Source organism: Dermacentor albipictus, chromosome 1 (genome assembly GCF_038994185.2).
Source record: "Dermacentor albipictus isolate Rhodes 1998 colony chromosome 1, USDA_Dalb.pri_finalv2, whole genome shotgun sequence".
Classification (NCBI taxonomy): domain Eukaryota; kingdom Metazoa; phylum Arthropoda; class Arachnida; order Ixodida; family Ixodidae; genus Dermacentor; species Dermacentor albipictus.
Genome location: NC_091821.1, coordinates 282,055,042 through 282,078,749, shown reverse-complemented (window position 1 = coordinate 282,078,749; position 23,708 = coordinate 282,055,042). Strand labels below are relative to the sequence as shown.

Here is a 23,708-nt window from a genome sequence, read left to right as displayed (position 1 = left end):
GTTACTGCATATATTATTTGACGAGTTTACTAAGCAGGCTGAAGTAAGCGAAATTCTGTGCTTCAAATTTTTACAAGAATTATGCACTTCTGGAAGAAGCCAGTGGTTGCTGACAACAATGAATGAGCAGCCATACAAATCAAGACGAAATTTTATAACAGCCCACACTACGGCAAAGCATTTTTTCTCCACAGTGGAGTAGTTTTCCTCAATGCGCAAGAGAGTTCTGCTGGCATAGGCTATCACTTTTTTTGGAGCCATCTTGCCACTGCACCAGCACAGCACCCAGACCTACATTGCTAGCGTTGGTATGAAGTGCTGTTGAGGCATCCTGGTTGAGGCATCCACCTCTTTATATTGCCACATGCTACTAGAAGACGATGATGATGACCCTTGGAATTAGTGGGATGTACCCATAAGTCGCCACTGCTGATCTAATGACAAAGATGAGCTTTGCTGGATGTTGGCTGGCTTCCATGCTGGCCAATGCTTGCTACCCTTGTAAATACACCCTGTAAATAGATTCGCTGCTGTGCTTTCAGATAACAATGTAATCCATCTGAAAACGCCAAACTGCATTATCTTTGGCAGGCAACTTTTTTTAAAAATCCGTTCAATCTAAAAAAAAAAAGGAATGAAACAAAGTCGGTAACACTGGCAGTGAAATGGAAATATTGCACGAGATATGGAAAGAAAATAGCGTGCATTGTCGATGCTGTACAATATCACACTAAAAAGGAAATACCGCACAATGACACACAGGGACACATGCAGTGCTCGTTGAAGATCTGTGAGATAACTGCATAGAGACAAAATTGGTTGCTCTTTAACAGACAGCATACAACATGAATATATAGTTAAACCTCGATATAACGAAGTCGATAAAATCTGCAATTCGCTTTGTTATATTAAAATTTTGTCATACTGAAATTCGACCTTTTCTGAAAACAAGTAGTGACCAATGAATTTTTCTTACACGGAAGGGGCTGTAATATCTTCCCAATTATCAGGCAATTAACAAAAGCAAATTTTAAAGAGAAAGAAATTTATTTTGTTGAATTTGAGGGTCAGTGACAAAAGATAAGATTTCATGCTGTGTCGATGATATCTTCACATCGACGGCAGTGTTGCAAATTTAGCTGTTTTCTGCGCTGTCTAGCAAAAAATTTATTCTCTTGTGGTTGGCGAGTTCTTTACAGTTTTTATGTAACTTCTTTTTGGCGATATAAAAATTTAAATGCTTAGACAATATTTCATGCTTCGCGTGTTGCAAATGCGCAGCTTATCCATGCCCTTTTGGAAGTTAGAGGAAATTGTCAACTACACCAAAAAACAGTGTGCATCGCATTTCTTCCTCTGTGCCTCTATGCCTCTTCTGAACTATAGCTTTAGCAGTCTTGGCAGTTCTTAGCAGTTTCACTCTTTGCCATTTTCACAGACGCACTTAAAGGGCAGTTGCGTCAGGTCACATAGAAAATTTTGGTTTTACGCTAGAAGTTATTACGTACCCTCTAGGAAGCGTCCTACCACAATTATTTTTCCAAATGGTTCATTAATAGCTGAGATAGAAATACTTCAGTGCCATGAACACATGATTTCAGGAGGCGAGCAGCACTGTCAACATGGACACTCTCATCCCTTGCCCTGTCTAGCCTCTTCAAGCCAAATTCCTTCTCTGCTCGAGGATCGCATAATGCAAAGCACACTTCAGCTGATGGTCTCACCTGTGAGCTGTTGCATTTCTCTTGTTTTGCACAGCACACTAATTTGCGCACTGTGCCCGAGAACAGCTGACTAGTAGTACAAACCAATGCTACACGAACACTGAGGCAGATGCAAGTGGATCACAGAGCATGATCACATGCTGAAACACGGTAGAAAATTACATAGCTTTGTTTTCTACACACACGACTGCATGATGTGGGAACAAGTAGATGAAACGGAAGTACACCTCTCTTGCTATGGTACGAAGTGAAACAAAGACACATAGACAATCAGCAAAAGGTTTTATTATTTCTCTAAACTTTAATTCATCGATTTAAGCAACAGACTTAGCAAAGTGTTGACAGTCACTTTAGCATACGCTAAAGAGGATGAAAGCAAAAGCCTGCATGCTCACGAGACACTAATTAACTTCACCTTAACAAAGGTTGCAAGTAGCGCCTTGTCCTGTCTGCATTTCTTCCTGTGTGCCGTCACTGTTGGCGCTTCATCTATTGAAAGCTATGTACCAACTAGCCCCACAACGCGTTTTACTGCAATATTTATCTGTCCTGTCATTTAGGGTTTTGTGGATCAAGAAAGATATTCCTGGCTACTGTTGTGCTGTACTCAATCTTGGCTGGCTGTAATACAATGCACAACAGCAACTGAAACAATTTGTTGGCTGACTTCAGATTTCAAGTAGCTGTGGGAGATGTGTTCGATGATCACAGTAGATTGCATTATTAGAATCGGTGTCATGCGTAGCAGGGCCAGTAAATATGTAAAAGCTATGACATTTTGCATGGCCAGGTTACCAGTATTAATGGATGATGCTAAAATGTCGAAGCAATACCTTAAAACAACTTTTGAACCCAGTATGAAGACATTCAAAAGTCCTCAAAACAATGCTTAAAAATCACTTTTCAAACCATTTTCAGAGCTTCTATTAGACATCTAAACGTACTCAAAACAATGGCTAAAAATTATTTCTCAAGTCATTTAAAAAATGTATAATAGATTTCCAAAAGAGCTCTTATAATATGTCAATAGTCTGCAAGCATATCATTAGCAGTGGATACACGACATTCTGTAGACAATTATGGGTAAATTACTGCTTAAATGAAACTGTTATCAAATAATAATAAAGTTTATTTCCCATCGAGCATTATTATTTATTGTTATTACTGTTATCAAACGTCTGCATTTTCTTGCAAACACATTTTGTAGGCATCTATACGACATTTTTTGTATTTCGCGGTCTGCCTTGAGTGAGCTATGAAGCTTAAATGTAGGTGAAGCCAGTGGCTTCACCTACACGCACATTGACATCTTGACAAACTTGTCAAGTACCCATAGTTGAGTGGAAGCTACTTCCAGGGTCCCTGAAATGGTTTGCATAAATTTTGTAGACACATAGGGTACAGCTACAGTAAAACATTCATACCACAATTTAAGTGAGGCATCTCATTTTTAGAGAGCTACAGATGATTACAAGTTACCCTCCTCCATAGCCATGCTTTTTCTCCTGGGGTGCGATCGGAGATGGTTGTTCGGCGCGTTCGTTCGGTTACAGGCGCGCGCGATTGGCCTACTCCGTGCCGACATCGCCAGCCGCGGGGCGCCGCCCCGTTTTGGTGACGTCAAAATGACGACACGCTCCTGTCAATCATCCGCCCACCGAGCATTTCGTCCGAACGCGACGGGAGTTGAGAAGTTTGGAGCAATCATACGGCTTCGCATGGCGCGTTTGGTGGATTGGATTGGATCCAGCAGGCGGCCTTTTCGGCTGCGGAATGGCACGGTTGAATCCAATGCATAGTTAAATTCTAGAAAATGGCGCTTCCGTTGGAAACAGGTTGTTGCGCTGGCGTTTCTAGAGGAAGGAGGAGAGCGGGTGGCGGTGTGAAACGCGTTTGAAGAAATGGCAGAAAGTGAATTCCGGCGTCGTTTTTGTTTCTCGAAACAAATAATTCGTTGGTTGTACAGAGAAATCGACAACATCATCGGTGTCAGCGGGCCTCTGGGATGTTGTCGCTGCCTCTTGAAAAGTGCGCCACTCTTCCCGTTGTTTTTTTTTCTTTTTCCTTCTCGCTGTGCGCGACACCACCTAGGGACGACGCAAAGAACCTAACAGTGATAAATTGCAGTAGTCACACGTACTACTATTTGAAAACGTGTTTGGGCTTGAGAAGAAAAAAATACATTTTTTTAGATAAAGATTTCATTCAATTGGAAGACGAGAAACATTTGGCTTTGTAGTATACTGTTTGCAAGCAAACGACAAACGACGGAGGTAAACTTCCGGGGAGGTCACCGCTTCTGATTGGTTGCTCTCTCCGCCCCGCTGTCACAAATTTTGCATACTGCAACTTTGTGACGTTGCAGCAACTGAACAGAACGCGTATCGAACAAAATATCTCCGATCGCGCCCCTGAAGTTGTTCACCGAGTGATAGGGGCTAAGCTTTGCCTTCACTGGCTCTGCATCATGATGTGACGTCATGTCATCTACTTCCAGTTGTCTTGGAGCAAGCGCGCAAAGCCTCTCCAACCTCTCTGCCAGGTGCCTAGCCGTCGATCCTGAGCAAGAGCTATCCAAGCAGCGTGTGTTGCAAGCATTCTGTTGAAGCGCCGAGCGTCTGGTATTCCGGTAACCACAGGCGAGCTAGGCGTTTTGACGGATGGTCAGAGGTGTAAACTAAAGCCCCTCCATACTACTACCGCTGTGATGAAGGAGCTTTAGCATAGAAGTACGTGAACGGCCTGATCAGTCTGTACAGTCCAGCTACCTGGTGGTGCAGAGCCAATATTTCTGTAACTAAACATAAAATATTTCGGAAAACAATGTGTTCACGATTTCGTTTCTGCCGAAAGTTTACACCAGCAGCAAAGTAGCAATACACTTTGTTACTGCTATATTACCTCTGTGTTTGATTGAGCTCTGTGCCACCAGGTGGCTGCACCGTGCAGGCAGTTCATGTTTGCGCCTCCGCTCATCTCGCAAAACGCCCAGGCTCAGTCCGCTGCACTTGCATTTAGCCAAATACCACACACGTTAAATTCTATTGCGCTAGTAATCTTTCAGCGTGAAGTGATGGCCGCAAACGTGTAAATGCTGGTGCCAATCGAATACCGACAACCAGTGCTGCAGTCACTCCATAAAGTAACATAGTAAATGACAAGAGTGGACACTCGAACTGTTTTGTGGCCGAGCTATGGAGATTCACCGATTCCGCTAGGTGGCAGAGCACATCAAGAAAAATGTGGCTGTGGCTGTGGCCGTGGCTAGCAGCTTGACAGGCGGCACTATCAAACACGTGGGAAGCCCAGTCAGGCCCCATCACCGGGTTCTTGGTTGGTTCTTTATTCTATGCTAGCGGTGTAGTTCTGTTAAATGTGCCCGAGGATCGTTGCTGGGTCCTTCCGCCAGCGTCTGACACTACTGCTTTATCACCGTTTCATGGTAAGGCCACAGGAAGTTCTTTTGCACGTTGTTAAATACTTATTCTCTTTGTATGTCATGGTGCCTTGAAGCCATAAACAGCTGCTGCCCATTTGGGCTGCTGCCCAGTGGGCTTGGTGGAACCAACAACAACGGGATGTTCAAAATGTGCTCTGCTTACATATTTCAGGCCTTGCTGCTCTTGGTCACCGGATTGAGCATGCACACGTGTGTGCGTGTTCAATCGGTGCCAGAGTACTAATCAATGCAGCATCGACAAGCAAGATTGACCGTCGTTCTACCGACGCTGTTAACATGATCCTCGCTGCGCAGGCCATACCAGTGAGCGGCATCACGGCATCGGAGCGTACAGCTATAAGAAGAACGCCCTGCGACCAAATCTTCAGTGGCCTTGGTGGAACCAACAACAACGAGGCGTTCAAAATGCGCTCTGCTTACATATTTCAGGTTAGTTATCCTTGCACCTGTAGAGACGATGATAGGTGTCTGTTTGTTCTGCCAAGCCCACACACACTACTCTCTATCGTATGTGATTGCATTCATGTCTGCAAATTATTACTGTGCGGGGGATGTTGAAGAAAATCCCGGTCCTAGCAGTGCTGAGATGCTCGAAAAACTGTTAACAGGCCAAGAGGCTATTCCTAGCGACTTGAAGAAAGTGATATTGAAACTTACGGAAACTGAAAAGATTCTGAACAAATTTGGTGTGCATCTCAAACAGATTGATACGCTCAATGCAGCCTCAGCTCCGTGCGCTCTCGACGCCCTTCGTGATGATATGGTGAAGCTTAGGGCGTCACTTGATAGCGAGAGCAACAGATCCAGACGAAACAACCTCATTATTTTTGGTCTGGATGATGCAACCGATGAGACATGGTCTGTATCGGAGGAAAAAGTACTGTCTTTCTTCGAAACGCAACTGAATGAACGGATTACCCCAGAAACTGTAGAGCGTGCTCACCGGATTGGTAAATCCCACGGAAGCAAAAACAGACCTATCATTATAAAGTTTGTTAACTTCAAGGATAAGGAACGTATCCTATCTCGTGGTTTCAGGCTCAAGGGTACTAACTTTGCGATCCGTGAGGATCTCAGCCCTGACGTCAGACTTGCGCGATCTAAACTTGTAAGTTACGCGAAAACATTGAATTGCTCTTTCAAACTTCGATACGATAAGCTACTCATTGATAAGAAGTGCTACGTTTATGATGGAACTCAGGATATTGTTGTTGAATTGAAAAAGTAGCAGAAGGGGCGGTACCCGAACAATAAGTCCTCAAAGCAATGTGTGCGCACGGGACGTTCCGCTCATCCAATTTCAGAGCTTACCATTTTAGTCGTGAACTGCAGAAGTGTAAAAAACAAAACTGATGAATTTGCTACTCTGACCTCTTCAGTAAAACCCCATGTGATTATAGGTACCGAGTCTTGGCTCGACGAAGCTGTTGGTAGTTCCGAAGTATTTCCGCCTGCTTTTCACGTCTACCGTTCCGATCGCAATGCGCATGGCGGTGGTGTCTTTCTACTTGTTGACTCGTGCTTGCAATCATCTCCCGTGTTAATCCGAACTGATTGTCCCGAGTCAGTTTGGTGCAATATTCGATTTGAAACTGGGCAATTACTGACAGTTGGCTCCTTTTACCGTTCCCCCGCTTCCACATCGCCTGAGACCTTCACAACCCTATCCGAGTTTCTTTCTACAATAAATAATGACTATATTATTGGCGGTGATTTCAACATGCCTGACGTGAAGTGGGTTCACTATAAGCCTGTCCTTGCTAATTCTTCCGCTCTGTCTATAGCATTCCGCGAGGCAATAGTTACCAATGATATTTATCAGTTTGTTACTGAACCTACTAGGTATGGTCCGAATAGCTCTTCTATCTTAGATCTGCTTTTTTCAAACCAGCCATTGCTTGTGTCTGATAACGCCGTAATTCCCGGTATTAGTGACCATGACTGCATTGTGGCGCATGTGCAGATTGTCCCCTTCTCATGTGCACATGATCACCCAAGGAAGGTATACTTTTTTGAGAAAGGCAATTATGTTTCATTGTCTAATGATCTTGCTATATTCCTGCAGGAATTCAGTCATTTAGCGCAGTCCGCAGATTGCAATACCCTATGGGATACATTTTGCTCCACACTAAAGCATCTGGTTGACACACATGTTCCATGGAAACATTTGTCTGCAAAAAATCGTAGTGATAAGCCTTGGGTAACTCGGGAAGTCAAGCAATTGATTAATAAAAGACATCGCCTTCTGAATGCTTATAGAAAGCAGCGTAACCCATCTGTATTTGTAATGCTAAAAACCCTTGGAAAAGATATAAAAGTAAAAAACAAGGTTGCTAAGGAAAAATACTTCTTAGCATTGGGCCCAAAGTTACAAAATAACCCGAAAGAAATGTGGAAGTATTTAAAAACGATCAGCAAAGAATCAATTGGCATCCCGAACTTAAAAAACGGTAGTGTACTTCTTACTAATGATGTCGATAAAGCTTCCTGCTTCAATCTTTATTTCCAATCATCTTTCTCAACTCCCTGCCAGAATGAATTACCGCCTATTCCCGACAATGTGTTTGAACCTATGCCAGAACTGGTAGTGACACATGGTGGTATACTTAAGTTGCTTGACAATATAAATGTTTCTTCTGCAAGTGGTCCTGATGGTATACCTTCTCATGTGTTAAAGGCTTGTTCTCACACAATTGCCCACTATCTGGTTATTATTTTTGAGAAATCACTAAGTACTTCTTGTTTACCTAAGGAGTGGAAAGTTGCAAACGTGGTACCAATCCATAAAAGTGGTCCAAAAAATATTGTCTCCAACTACAGGCCAATTTCTCTAACTAGTGTGTGTAGTAAAACACTGGAGCACATTGTATACAGTTCCCTAATAAAACATCTAGAAAACAATAATTTTTTTAGCAAATATCAGCATGGTTTTAGGTCTGGTCGTTCTTGTTCGACCCAGCTCCTAGAATTCAGCCACGATCTTTTTCATTCATTCGATCTCGGTGTACAGACTGACTGTATATTTCTAGATTTTAGAAAGGCATTTGATTCTGTTCCCCATGTTTTACTGTTGTATAAGCTATCATCCCTCGGTATCTCTCCTTCATTGCTTGATTGGATTAAATGTTATCTACAAGAACGCAAGCAACGTGTCGTAGTTAATGGCTCACAATCTGATTATGTTGATGTTACATCGGGAGTTCCCCAGGGATCTGTTTTAGGGCCATTGCTGTTTTTGGTCTACATTAATGACATTGCTCAGGTTGTGTCATGCAAAGTGCGTCTGTATGCGGATGATTGTGTGATTTATCACTCCATTAGGTCTGCCACTGACCACGAGTATCTGCAACGCAATTTGGACTGTATAACACGCTGGTGCGTTAGGTGGCAAATGTCTTTAAACCCCAGTAAGTGTCAGTACGTGTCCTTTACACGTAAACAAAATCCACATCTATTTCATTATACATTAGACAATGTCCAGCTATTGCGAGTAACTCAGTATAAGTATCTTGGTGTTTATTTTTCATCGAATTTAACTTGGACTAAGCACGCTGAATATGTTACAGCGAAAGCCTGTAAAATGCTAAATTTTGTTAAACGCAACTTCCGGCTAGCTCCTCCCAAAATTAAAGAACTACTTTATTTTTCGAACGTAAGACCCATATTAGAGTATGCCTGTATGGCCTGGGACCCGCAAACCAAAACTCTGTCTAATATGCTCGAGCATGTACAAAACCGCGCAGCCCGTTTTGTCTGTAATAACTATGACTTTACTTCTAGTATTTCAGCACTTAAGGATAACTTGGGGTGGGAATTATTAAGCACACGCAGACAAAACATGAGGTTGGAAATGCTTTTTAAAATTTATTTCGGCCTGGTTAAAATAGATAGAGAAACTTACCTTTTACCTCCTCATTTCTTGTCTCACAGAAGTGACCACTATTTAAAAATAAGAGAACTTATTTGTAGAACAAACGTGTTCAAGCATTCTTTTTTTCCACACACAATATCACAGTGGAATCAGCTACCGCAGGAAATTGCTGATTGTCACACTGAAGCATCATTCAGAGCATTTCTGCTGAGCATATAGTGGCGTGAATTTTTTCTATTGTTGTGTTATTTTTGTTTGACCAGTTCTGTATTTTGTCGAGCTTATGTACACTGTATATTCCCCCCCTGCAATAATGCCTTCGGGCGCTGCAGGTACTTGAAATAAATAAATAAAAAAAATCTAGAGAAAGTCGAAAATAAACTGAAGGAAATGAGCGTAAAAGCTGGTACCATTGATAGTCTCAATGATCACGCCATGAGACTTCAAAACACTATCATGCAGCAACAAAGTAAGCTTACGGCGCTGGAGGACCGAAATCGTCGAAACAACTTGGTTGTCTTTGGAATTACGGAGGGGCCAAATGAATCTGAAGAGGTACTTCAGCGCAAAGTTATAAATGAAGCTTTTTGTCATAGACTTGGAATAAATTGTGAATCGGTAGCTAGAATTCACCAGCTTGGGAAATCCTCGTCAAACCGCCCAGTTATTCTTTATTTTCAGGACTATCTTGAGAAACAGAAGGCGCTCAGCAGATCTGGAAAGTTAAAAGGGACGAAAACTTTTATCCAAAATGATTGCTCTTTGGAAACCCTAAGAAAAAGAAAACAGCTATGGCAAACTATGAAACACGAGAAAACGGGAAAGAAAGTGTCACTCGTAAATGATTAACTTCGCATTGGGAAAATGCTTTACGTATGGGATGATGCATCTTCCACACGTGTTCCAGTTCTAGCTGCTGACAGCAAGGCATCCGAATCATAGCGATCACAGATATCCGACAAATTTTTGCGTATCCTTTCTTTGAGTGCCAGGAGCAACATTTTGTCAACAAAATAGATAAACTTGAAATTTTGTTACTTATGGCTTTCACTTGGTGGTTTTGACTGAAACCTGGTTAAATGAAAACATTAGTGATAGTGAAATTATTCCGCCTGGCTTTAGCATATATCGACGCGATCGTGGTTCCCACGGTGGGGCAATTGCAGTGATTGCTAAGTCTGTTATAAATGTTCCTGTCATGGAACAGATCGAAGATCATGAGAGCTTGTTTCTAAACATCACAACAAATGAGTTGTCATTTGTACTCTGTGCGGTTTGCAAGGCACCTGATGCTGATGTGTCTTTTCTTCCTAGATTGTGTGATCTATTGGTTAAGTCTTGCAAATGAAATATAATAACAGGAGACTTCAACTTGCCATCCATAAACTGGAAACATTTGGCGTACGGTGAATGCACTAATACGGATGCCATTCTTGATATAACTCTTGCTTTGAATGTTGAACAAATTATATGTGATTTTACTAGAGAGCAAGCACTCCTGGGCCTTTTTTTTTTGTCAGTGAATCTTTCTCTAACTGTGCTATTCCCGTTGAGCCGGGTATTTCAGACTATAAATTATTGTTTTTCACCTGGTCGTGCCCCAGGGACGCCAGATACAGTCGGTCTAGTGCGACAAAGCATAGAGATTTTGAACGAAGTGATGATACCTCAATAATTGAGTAGTAAGAGAAAACACTAGTTATTGATGCTCATTCTGGAAATGTTCATGACCTGTGGTGTCATCTTAAACAAGTAGTGTTATTCTGTACTAAAAACTTTGTATTTATGAGGAAGGCTACTAAAAATCGCAAGAATCCGTGGGTTAGTCGTGAAATCATCCACATTAAACGTAAAAACTAAAATGATTAAGAAAGAAATAAAATATGTGTAAGAAGAGCCTCATGGAACTGGGGAATAAATTGGCAATTAAGGTGCAAAAGCAAAGCATAATTACTTCACTTTTTCACTTCCACAATTTCTTAGAACTGATCCATCAAAATTTTGGCATTACCTCGGAAAGACAAATGAGTCTATTCAAAAGATTTCAGTAAATGATCACCTTGTCAAAAACGCAACTGATATATCTCACGCATTTAATCTATATTTTCATAGTGTTTTTTCCCCTAATGAAAACTACAGCATGCATAAGGAGCTTTCGAAGACAGATGTACCAGTGATAACAAGCGAGGGTGTTCTATCTATGCTACAAAAACTGAACGAGAAAAAAAGCGCGGGTAAGGATGGCATCCCTACTGCATTCATGAAACGCTTTGCAGCACAGACTGCAGACTACTTGGCAAATCTTTTTCAGCTTTCTTTAACCCCTAGTGAGCTTCCTAATGACTGGAAGATAGCACACATTGTGCCAATTTTTAAGAAGGGGGACAAGCTTAACATAACAAATTATAGGCCCGTGTCGATTATATCTACTTGTTCGAAACATATGGAACATGTCATAGCTGGATATATAAGGTCTTTCTTGTCTAATAATAAAGTTTTGTCTCCTTATCAACATGGATTTACCTAGGGAAGATCTACTATGACTCAGTTACTCACCACTGTACATGATTTTATAATGGCATTGGACCACTCAGGGCAAATAGATGCATTATAGACTTTAGCAAGGCGTTTGACAAGGTGTCGCGTACGAAACTAATACATAAGTTGAGATTAACCGGCCTTCCCATCTACTTAGTGAATTGGGTTGAAACATACTTACACAGCAGAAAACGATTTGTTGTAGCAGATGAGTGTGTGTCTGATATGCTCCCTGTTTCTTCTGGTGTGCCTCAGGGCAGTGTACTCGGACCCTTGCTTTTCTTGGTTTATGTAAATGATCTCATTGAATGTTTATCAGATACCGTGTGTACAAAATTATTCGCTGATTACTGTACTATATACAAGGAGATATTGTGTGAGAGTGATCACATTGTATTGCGGGACCAATTGTTCCAGACTGAGCAGCGGTGTCGAACTTGGGATATAAAAAATAATGTGCAAGAAACAGTCTTATGAACAGTTACACGTAAATTAAAGCCTAGTTACTATTCCTATAGTCTCTGTAGCCAAGAAGTAGCAAGGGTCACAAACTATAAGTATTTAGGCGTTACACTTACTTCTAAGTTATCCTGGTCAGGTCACGTTTAAGATATATGTGCATCAGCATTTAAGAAGTTGTGTTTCCTAAGAAGGATACTAAACAAAGCTCCAGCAAAGTTAAAGTTGCTAGCGTACAATACTTACATAAGGTCGAAACTAGAATATGCTTCCGTAATTTGGGATCCCGAAACTAAGCAGGATATATATAAACTTGAGATTTTGCAAAGAAAAGCAATCCAATTCATTTTTGGTAAATATAAAAGGTGTGACTCTTCTACTAAACTTATGCAAGAATACGGGATTACAACATTACAAGTACGTCGAAAATAAGCTCGGATAGTGTTCTTGCATAACATGTTGAAAGGTAAATTTGACATGTCCATACCTTCATATGTAAAACCCTTAGACACCAGAAAGACTCGACACAATCATGACCATGCACTGAAACCGATATTTGCTAAGACCAATGCATTTACACACAGTTTTTTTCCCCAGACAATTTCAGACTGGGACGCTCTTCCTAAAACCATTTTTGAGAAGGCTGATTTTGAAACGGCACTGGAAAAATTGTAAGTTTTTTTTTCTTTTGTTACCAAGTATGTATTATATGTGTAGTGATGTAACCCTATTTCATTGTTAATGGCGTTATTCATTTGTAATCCCGATTTATACTAAGCAAGTTTTGATTTCCCACTCCTGCTTGGGCCTGTCATGGCCTGCAGCATTGTGAAATAAATAAACAAAATTTGCAATGTTGAATTTCATTTTACATTCTTTTTTTGTTTTTTATATAATGTGCAGCAAGGAGTGCTGATGCTAGCGATGTGGCAGCGTCCAATCTGAGAGGCACATTCAAAACAGTGACGACGAAGTTATAAATTAAAATAAAATGGTTTGTTAAGAAATGCGGCCTTGAACACATGCCGTTCAGTGCGGAGAGCTTTATGTTATGCACAGCAACCTCTGAAAAAGTATGGTGCGCCGGTTTTGCAAAAGAAATGCGATTATGTCTAAAGCGTTACACGTGCAATATTTGCAGTATGGCAATAATGCACGCTCTCTCAACCTCTGTAGCAGGCTATGTGCACTTGAGCGTTGTTATTTGTTTTGCATTGGGCTGAAGATACGTGTTTTCACGTTTTAATTGTGTATGGAGTCCTTACTGTAGAAAGTTTCTTGTTTCTTAGCGTTTATAACAGTGCTTCTGTGACCTTAGATCAGAAAAGTATCCATTACACGAAGGAATGTAGCATTTCCATCCAAAAGTTTTGAAGGACCCATGATCGCTTACCTTCTGCCTGTTATTCTATGTACTGTAGGAATCTCCGGTATTCCTTCCTCAAAATATGCTCTACAGACAAAGGACATCATGCATATTCAAGGCAAATTTCCATGTATCAGCAGACAATTGCAAGGCTTTGAAGACAGCAGGCGAAGAACCCCAATACAGCCGTGCTTAATTGACTGAGATGCCAATATTGACACGTGTACTTATCTTTATCGGGCGACCACGTTTCGCCGCTTAACAACTGTAATCACAGTGAGGGACGCGCCTGCATGCATCCGACGTTTCTGGAAAGTTATCGATGCTTCTACCCGGCTGTCTGTTGTCGCCGAACCTTGTGTTATCTGATTTCATCGCGTAACGCGAATGGTGTAGAACTTTGTGGAAGGCACGCGGGTCCGAACGATTAGTCTGGAACATTCGACGACTGCTCTATAAAAGCCAACACGCTTGACCCGCTGATCAGATTTACGACGATCGCCGACTGTGTTTGCTGCTCTCGTTGTGCTTTAAGTGTAGCCTGTTTTGTGGGCACAGGTTCGCCCAATAAAAGCTAGTTTTTGCCTTTCACAGTATTGCTACTGTGTTCTTTGACGTCACGACCACGTGACATCTGGTGGAGGTGCTTTGCGTTCACGTACCGGATGCCCCCACAAAGCTGTGACCCAAGCCCTCACTCGGAAGACACCAACGTCGCCAAGAACCAGCGAGGTAGCCGCAGGCTGCAAGGACTGACCCCGGAGCACGGACTTTTGCCTGAGACGACTAGGAAGATGGCCACCAAGTCCACCCCAATGGCAGCCCCAGCGTCACCTGTCGTGCTGCAGCAGCCCAGGGAGCCTCCGACGTTCCGCGGTTCAACTTTCGAGGACCCGGAAAGCTGGCTTGAGACGTATGAGAGAGTCGCTACCTTTAACAACTGGAACAGCTACGACAAACTGCGATATGTCTTCTTCCCTTTGGAAGACGCGGCCAGGACGTGGTTTGAGAACCGAGAAGCCACCTTAACGACCTGGGAACTTTTCCGAAGCGGCTTCCTGCAGACATTTGCAAGCATCGTACGCTGAGAACGAGCCCAAGCGCTATTAGAAACCCGGGTGCAGCTACCTAATGAGACGACCGCGATCTACACAGAAGAAATGAGCCGTCTCTTCCGCCACGCCGACCCTGAAATACCCGAGGAGAAGAAAGTCCGCCTGCTGATGCGTGGTGTGAAGGAGGAACTTTTTGCCGGAATGGTACGAAGCCCACCGAAGACCGTCGACGAGTTTCTTCGCGAGGCCACCAGCATCGAGAAGACACTCGAGATGCGAAACCGGCAATTCGACCGCCGCACGACCTCGACAAACTACGCCGGAGTTCAATCATTGGTCACCGACGACCTGCGCGAGACTATCCGAGCGGTCGTGCGGGAGGAGCTACAAAAGCTGTTCCCACCATCACAGCCTCAAGTGGCTTCGATTGCCGACGCCGTGCGTGAGGAGCTCCAACAACAGCTTGGAGTGGCCCCTGAATCGCCCCAGCCTGAGCCGCAAGCGATGACCTACGCCGCCGTCGCACGCCATCAAGGTCCCCCTCCGCGACCGCGCCAGGGCCCTGTCACCCCGCAGTTCCGTCGTCCGCCGCCGCCACCGCTAGCATGACCACCCATCGCCCAGCGCACCTACGCGAGGAAGATGGACATTTGGCGCGCTCCTGACCACCGACCGCTCTGCTACCACTGCGGAGAAGCGGGTCACGTCTACCGACGATGTTCATACCGGGAGATGGGACTGCGAGGCTTCGCCGTGAACGCTCCGCGCCCGCAGCAAAGTGAACGCTCCTGCGATATCACCGATTACCTCGCCGCTACTCAGTGGAGCTCTCAACGACCGTCGCGTTCGCCAGCACCAGGCCGCTACCTGTCGCCGCAGCGCCGACCATACACTGGCCCAGCCCGGGGCTGGTCAGCGAGCCCATATCCGGAAAACTAAAAGCAGCAATCAATGGAGGTGCGGTTGCTGTTCGTCGAACTGACAAAGATCCTCCGCCGCCGACGAAGACACCCAAGAAACTACCTCGACGACATAATGACACGCCGCCGTCCCGACGAATTCAGGAAGCCAAGACTACACCGATGAAAGATGACTTGACGACGCGACGTTCCAGCTTCAGTTCAACGCGACGCAGCCGTGATCCGACGCCAAGACCCAACTGCAACGCCAGACAAAGAACCACCGACCTCGACGTACTTCTCGACGGCCACGCAGTCACTGCCTTAGTCGACACAGGGGCCGATTACTCCATAATGAGTGGACACATCGCCGCCCAGTTGAAGAAGGTTAAGACTGCATGGGAGGGCCCCCAAATTCGGACCGCTGGAGGACACCTCATTACGCCGACTGGAATCTGCACGGCAAGAATTACTGTTCATGACCGGACTTACCCTGCCACCTTCGTCGTCCTCCAACAGTGTTCACGAGACGTCATTCTCGGCATGGACTTCCTGAATCAACATGGCGCAGTCATCGACCTGAAGTCGAAATCGATAACGCTGTCTCAAGATCAAGTGATACCGCCGGAGAGCTGTCGTAGTCACCACGCCTTGAGTGTGCTCGAAGATCAAGTGAGCATCCCGCCGCACTCCAGCATTATTATTTCCGTCGGCACTGAAACACCCGCTGACGTAGAAGGCGTCATCAAGGGCGACCAACATCTACTGCTCGACTGTGAAATTTGCGTCGCAAGAGGGATCGCTCGACTCCACGGAGGGCAATTGTGGAAGTTATGCTAACCAACTTCAGCCAAGAGTTAAAGCACATCAATAAGGGCACGACAATCGCATACATCGAGGAAATTGTGGAAACCAGCAATGCCTTTGTCCTCTCAGATTTAGCCACATCTACCTCGATGAGCATTGTCCTCGAACCAGACTTCGACGTGAATCCAAGTCTTCCTATGAGTAAGCAGCAACAGATCATAAGTCGTCTCCGACGATACAAAGACTGCTTTTCGACGTCATCGAGGATTCGACAAACACCAGTTGCAAAGCATAGCATAATCACCGAAGAGAGCACTCGACTACTCCGCCAAAGCCCTTATCGAGTTTCGACGCAAGAACGTGAAGCTATTAGGCAACAAGTCGACGAAATGCTGCGCGACGACAACATCCAGCCGTCGAAAAGCCTGTGGGCCTCTCCTGTAGTTCTGGTAAAGAAAAAGGACGGAACCCTACGGTTTTGCGTCGAATATCGTCGACTGAACAAGATCACGAAGAAGGATGTGTACCCCCTTCCACGGATAGACGACGCATTGGATCGGCTCTGCAATGCTAAATACTTCTCGTCGATGGACCTCAAGTCTGGCTACTGGCAAATAGAAGTCGACGCGAGAGATCGCGAAAAGACTGCCTTCATCACGCCAGACGGCCTCTACGAGTTCAAGGTGATGCCATTCGGACTGTGCTCGGCGCCTGCAACGTTTCAGCGCGTCATGGACACGGTGTTAGCTGGACTGAAGTGGCAGACGTGCCTTGTTTACCTGGATGACGTCGTTGTCTTCGCCGGAAATTTCGACGATCACCTTAGGCGGCTTGCGACAGTGTCAGAAGCCATCAAGTCATCAGAGCTCACTCTGAAGCCGGAAAAGTGCCGCTTCGCTTACGATGAGCTTTTGTTCCTAGGCCACGTGATCAGCAAATCAGGAGTACGCCCCGACCCACAGAAGACAGCTGCCATCGCAAAGTTCCCGCAGCCAACCGACAAGCAGGCAGTGCGCAGATTTCTTGGCATGCGTGCCTACTATAGGCGCTTTGTCAAGGACTTTTCACGCATCGCGGAGCCGCTAACACATCTAACCAAATCTGATGTCGCGTTCAAGTGGGAAACGCCGCAGGCCAAGGCATTTCAGGAACTCAAACGACGCATGCAGTTGCCGCCGGTACTTGCACACTTCGACGAGGACGCCGATACCGAAATCCACACTGACGCCAGTAGCCTAGGCCTCGGTGCTGTCCTAGTCCAGAGGAAAGAAGGACTTGAAAGGGTGATATCGTATGCTAGCCGGTCGCTGTCAAAAGCGGAAAGCAACTATTCTACGACTGAAAAGGAATGCCTCGCCATCATTTGGGCTACAGCTAAATTCCGCCCTTACCTCTGTGGCAGGCCATTCAAAGTCGTCAGTGACCATCACGCATTGTGTTGGCTAGCTAACTTAAAGGACCCTTCAGGACGGCTGGCGCGGTGGAGCCTCAGACTACAAGAATATGACGTCACGGTAATATACAAGTCCGGAAGAAAACACTCCGACGCCGACTGCTTATCGTGCGCCCCCATCGATCCCCCGCCACAAGATGACGAGGACGATGACGCCTTCCTTGGGATAATAAGCGCGGAAGACTTCACTAAACAGCAACGAGCCGACCTGGAGCTAAAAGGCCTCGTCGAGTATTTGGAAGGGAACACCGACGTTGTCCCTAGGGCATTTAGGCGCGCGTTGTCTTCGTTCACGCTACGAAACAACCTGCTCGTGAAGAAGAACTTCTCACCAGTCCGCGCCAGCTACCTTCTTGTTGTACCGTCAGCGCTGCGTCCAGAAATACTGCACGCCCTACACGACGATCCAACCGCTGGGCACCTCGGATCCTCCCGGACGCTGTCGAGAACACAGGAAAGGTATTACTGGCCGCGTCTGACCGCCGACGTCGCCCATTACGTCAAGACATGCCGAGACTGTCAACGACGTAAGACACCACCGACAAGGCCAGCAGGATTACTACAGCCGATCGAACCTCCTCGCCGACCATTCCAGCAGATTGGGATGGATTTGTTGGGGCCGTTTCCGATATCAACATCCGGGAATAAGTGGATCGTCGTGGCGACGGACGATCTCACCCGTTTTGCTGAAACTAAAGCTCTACCAAAAGGCAGCGCAACCGAAGTGACGAAATTTTTCGTGGAGAACATCCTGCTGCGACATGGTGCCCCAGAAGTCCTCATCACTGACAGAGGAACAGCATTTACAGCAGAGCTCACCCAAGCCATTCTGCAGTACAGCCAGACATGCCACAGGAGGACAACTGCCTACCATCCACAGACGAATGGTCTCACGGAGCGCCTGAACAAGACCCTCGCCGACATGCTAGCAATGTACGTCGACGTCGAACACAAGACGTGGGACACAGTCCTGCCGTACGTAATCTTTGCATACAACACGGCGGTGCAAGAAACAACACAGATCACGCCGTTTAAGCTGGTTTACGGCAGGAACCCGACGACGACGCTTGATGCCATGCTGCCGCACGTAACTGACGAAGAGAATGTTGACGTCGCTAGCTATCTCCAGCGCGCCGAAAAAGCCGGACAGCTCGCCCACCTGCGAATCAAGAGCCAGCAGAGGACCGACAGCCAACACTACAACCTCCGACGACGCTTCGTCGAGTACCAACCTGGCGACCGTATTTGGGTCTGGACCCCGATACGCCGACGAGGACTCAGTGAGAAACTACTCCGACGCTATTTCGGACCCTACAAGGTCATCCGATGTATTGGCACTCTGGACTATGAGGTCGTGCCAGACGGCATTTCGCATTCACAGCGGCGCCCTGCACGATCTGAAGTGGTCCACGTGGTGCGCCTTAAACCCTTTTACGGACGCTGACGAACTTCGCCATTTTTGTTCTTTTCTTTGCTATGAGTGCTTTTGTTTATTACCTTCGTTTGTTTGCAGCATCGGGTCGATGCTTCTTAAGAGGGGGGTATTGACACGTGTACTTATCTTTATCGGGCGACCACGTTTCGCCGCTTAACAACTGTAATCGCACAGTGAGGGACGCGCCTGCATGTATCTGACGTTTCTGGAAAGTTATCAATGCTTCTACCCGGCTGTCTGTTGTCGCTGAACCCTGTGTTATCTGATTTCATCGCGTAACGCGAATGGTGTAGAACTTTGTGGAAGGCACGCGGGTCCGAACGATTAGTCTGGAACATTCGACGACTGCTCTATAAAAGCCAACGCGCTTGACCCGCTGATCAGATTTACGACGATCGCCGACTGTGTTTGCCGCTCTCGTTGTGCTTTAAGTGTAGCCTGTTTTGTGGGCACAGGTTCGCCCAATAAAAGCTAGTTTTTGCCTTTCACAGTATTGCTACTGTGTTCTTTGAAGTCACGACCACGTGACAATATCTTGCAGCTGTTTAATGAAGAATGCACTGGAAATTCTACTTCCTCACTAATACTTGGCCTGATTGTTGTGCTAAGTTACAGCTTGAAACATAATGAATATGAATTTAAACAAAACTAACATAAAGTGAAACACCTTTATGCAATCGTCGTCACAACATATAAACAGCGGCACAAGTGCCTGTACAAAATCACTCGATTTATGCAACGTTATTGGTCAGAAAAAAAGAAATAAACGAAACGAATATGAAGTCATGGCCTCCGAGATTCAGCGGCATGCGGTGACCATCTTGCAGGATGGTGTGTTTCACTGATTCTGCTAGGTGTGCTGCGAGAGCCAAAGTTGGCCGCAGGCGCCTACGGGAGTGTCCACTCATTACATTTACTATATTACTCTATGGTCACTCTACTCGCATGTTGCCTTGCAGAGGGACACAATGTCGCAGCTTGGAATGTTGCCGATCGTTACCTTTGTAGCCCCCAACACAAGTGCGAACCACGATGCTTGTGAAAAGACAGATCCGAGACCAACACAGACCACACAGCTCATGTCAACACAGAGCACCTTGTACCACAAGCAGACGACACTTGCTGTGTGCTGGAAGTGCTTGAGTGTAGTGAGCAATTGTCCTTGTGCTTACTTATTCTGTTACTTTCTTTTTCATAGAAACAAATTAACTAACATTCCAACTCTTACCAACAAAATCAGTTCACCATCAAATTGGAAAAATTATCAATGATGCACCCTGGGCAGCTAATTGTATAGCTCGCCCTACTGACGTCGTATGGCCACCACGCGTCACTTGGTCTGGGGCAGCTGAAAGCTCATGCAAGAGAGTGGTGCCCCAGCGATCAGTAGCAATGTACATGTTTAAAACCTTATAATAAAATACACACTTTATGTGGAGTGCTTAAATGCATCATTTAATGATTACAAGGACCAACCCTAATGACTCAGTACGTTTGTACAATATTGTCAAAATCGTTTCAGGGTCCCTTTAAACAGAGTAAAGCATCTTTTCTGTGCCTTGCTAAGTTCTGATTCAGTAGTTTTGAGTGCAAGTATAACTGTGAAAAACTTTTCATGGTATAGTGAACACATTTTGCTAACTTGGAGGTCAGCAGATTGCAGAGCAAGGTAATCGGATAAGCACAGTGCTTCGAGCATTCAATTATTTTGGCCTTGCTCTGCGAACTGCTAGCCTCTAGCTCAAATGGTATCAAGTGACCGCCCCAGAAAGACTTGGGTTTGGGTTGAATGCCCGAGCCAGGTTAAATTTTTTTCTGAACTGCGAAGCTTTCTTTGTGAGAAAACTTAATGGGTTTCCTTGAGGCTTCGTGCTGCAGTGGGGGGAGGATGAAAATGTTTCCTTTTTAGGCTGTAATAATGCATGGAGAAAAAAATCATATGCACTGTGGGAGCCGGTCTAAGCAAAGCTGTGGTGAACTGGCCAGACACATCTTGATAAGAGATGTGCAGCGCACTTCAGCCATGAATGTGTTTCCAACAGGTGGTGGAGAAATGCAACACAGCACCACCACCACCACCATGCACAGCATCTAAATCTTTGGATGCCACAAAGCTGTCACATACGTCTTAAAGAGCTAGTTGGCCCAAAAGAAGTGTGCATGCGATTGTGGCCTAAATTATGGAGACTATCCCACCAATTCTCTCTTAGTTTGTGTGTGTGGGCTATTTGGCAGCAGCCCCAGTCAGCAAAGTTGACAATTCTGGAAGGAAGGTGCATTTTCATAGCGGAAATATGCGGTCGCAAGTCAACGCAGCAACATCACTGTAGGCTTGCCTTTTCTGTTCTAACCATCTAGAGCATCTGTTGGCAAAAACATCAATTCATTGAGCACTATGAACCAATAGGCCATTGCAGCAGCTGCATGTGTTTTCCATGTAGCACAATAAAGTCATCCATAAAAAATTGGCAGTTTTCGACAACTTCTGTAGATGCACCAATTTCTGCTGAAAAGAAACATCGATAAGCATTTTGAAAAAAAAAAAATTAGAAGGCTATGGCTACATTGCCAAGTCATAAGTGCACTATACGTTGGTTGGCACATATTCTCAATTGATCACGTGATCCTATGATGGTCAACGTTCTTGAAGGGCTCTCTGATTCTGCCTTTTGTATTTCTTTCACTTGTCTGAACCATAGAGTTTCATACAATAATTACTAGAGGGAACTCAGGCACTAGTATCCTTCTGGCTTCAAACGGTGTGGTGACTTTGTAAACTTGTCAGTTTTAAGAAAGTACTGTGTAATCAATAATTCAATAAATGTTCTTAAAATTGTCCAACACCAGGGTTCCAATGCACGACCTCTAGCACAGAAGCCTAAAATTGAAACCATTACGCCACGAGTGCATGCGTCGATAAGTGGCATAGAATGCCCTTATGAATTTCTCGCATGCAAGCCAGCACGTTGAGATGCTTGGCGTGTTTTGCTTTGGCCGCCCCGACAGGCTGAACCGCTGCAATTAGTAGCAATTGTGCTTGTTCGCAATCTTCTGGACTCAGAAAAGTATACATTTCCCTTAAATTTAGGACAATGAAGGTAGATAAAGCATAATAAACAAAGCCACTAGATTGTCTGAAGTGTCAAGCACAAAGATCAGAGAAATTTATGTACTATCACCATTCCCATGGTGGCTGAACGATTGCAGTGCCAGAGTTCCCTCCAGTAATTCGGAAACTCTATATTCTAAACCGACCTGTTCACAAGTATTTTTGCCACTGCAGAGCTTACATATGTTCTGTTCAGCAAAGACTTGAATATGCAGCTCACCGAAACATGACCACAGCCCCTGGCTCGGAGAAGCCCTTGCCGCAGGCGAGACAGGCAGCCGTGTGTGACACATATGCCCTGTTGGCAGCTGCCTGGAGCTGGCAAAGATGTAGGTGCACATCACTGCTCAGCAGTCGGCTGGTGGTGTGCAGCAGGGCCTGCATCATCAGTGCACATCCGCTACCACTGTGGTGGCAAAGGCTTGGCATGGCGGCACACACCAGCTGACACATTTGCAATAGTTGCCCACATCGGAATACATATTTATGGTCAGTGCTCAATGCAAAGCCACCACAAATGTCACCTGATGGTAGCATCACACTGAAATGCAAGACAGCATGTGTAAGGTGTGTCTGGAAAGTAATACGACTACTGCCAGAAAACTAATTTATTTTAACTTACCAATACAAACACTTCAAAACCTTCAATATATGCTCTTTGGGCATTGTGTAATGCGGTCAGAATTTCTGCCAACTTTGCTACATCTCCTGATCGGCCGCAACTGGAACATTCTTCAGAGCCTACATCCCGGCTGCTTAGACTTCTGTTTACAGTCTGAAAACTAGAGCACCGTCCCCACCAATCACCGGCTCAGGAGGCAGTGAAGGCACTTTTGTGCTTTCTAAGAATGCCCGATTTTCACGAACGGCTTCAACTCAATGACGGTCTCTGTGCATGTCTCTATACCCTCTTTCTCTCTTCCCCCAACATAGGGGAGCCAACCATACTTTGGACTGGTTAACATCCCTGCCTTCCTTTACATATATATATATATATATATATATATATATATATATATATATATATATATATATATATATATATATATATATATATATATATATATCTGAAAATGGTATCCTTCCAAGCTGTGTGTGATCCGGGGGAAGCAAATATAGTCAGCTGGTGTCTGGTCAGGACTGTAACGGGGCTGTCATGTCGTGCTTGGCCAGAAACTTTTCACCCATGCATGGCTCAGCACATTGTCCTCATCTAGGTAGTGGCAATTTCATTGAATTTTCATTCTCAAACAATGGAGTCCAGTTAAACCTCGATATAATGAACTTCAATATAACCATATTCTCGATATAACTAAGTATTTAATTTTTCATGACCTCTTGTTTATTTTAACTCATGGATCCACCGGGCCGGGAATGCTGCCAGGACCCACGAACTCCTGGCCGTCACCTAGGCGGGGCCTTTGGCCTTCCCCACCAACTCGCAGGACATGAAATAAAGTTATTTCCTCCTCCTCCTCTTGTCATAGAACACCATGTATTTTGAACCTCAATAAAACAAAGTATGTTTGTAT

The 23,708-nt window shown here is 44.9% G+C and overlaps 2 protein-coding genes across 6 annotated transcripts in view; one reads left to right on the top strand and one right to left on the bottom strand.

The window, feature by feature from the left end:
• Vps8 (vacuolar protein sorting 8) overlaps positions 1-23,708 on the bottom strand; it is a 962,017-nt gene that overhangs the window by 85,061 nt on the left and 853,248 nt on the right. For all 4 annotated transcript variants that reach the window (XM_070531351.1, XM_070531354.1, XM_070531353.1 and 1 more), the window contains one exon: positions 22,397-22,554. In XM_070531351.1, the coding sequence (XP_070387452.1) occupies positions 22,397-22,554 (158 nt within the window). The remainder of the gene's footprint in view (positions 1-22,396; positions 22,555-23,708) is intronic.
• Positions 5,034-23,708, top strand: part of LOC139054414 (uncharacterized) — a 31,350-nt gene continuing 12,675 nt past the window's right edge. The window contains exons 1-3 of one of the 2 annotated variants that reach the window (XM_070531357.1): positions 5,034-5,166; positions 5,479-5,613; positions 12,650-12,723. In XM_070531357.1, coding sequence (XP_070387458.1) covers positions 5,098-5,166; positions 5,479-5,613; positions 12,650-12,723 — 278 coding nt within the window. In that variant the 5' untranslated portion in view covers positions 5,034-5,097. The remainder of the gene's footprint in view (positions 5,167-5,478; positions 5,614-12,649; positions 12,724-23,708) is intronic. The other variant, XM_070531358.1, reaches the window with a different exon arrangement.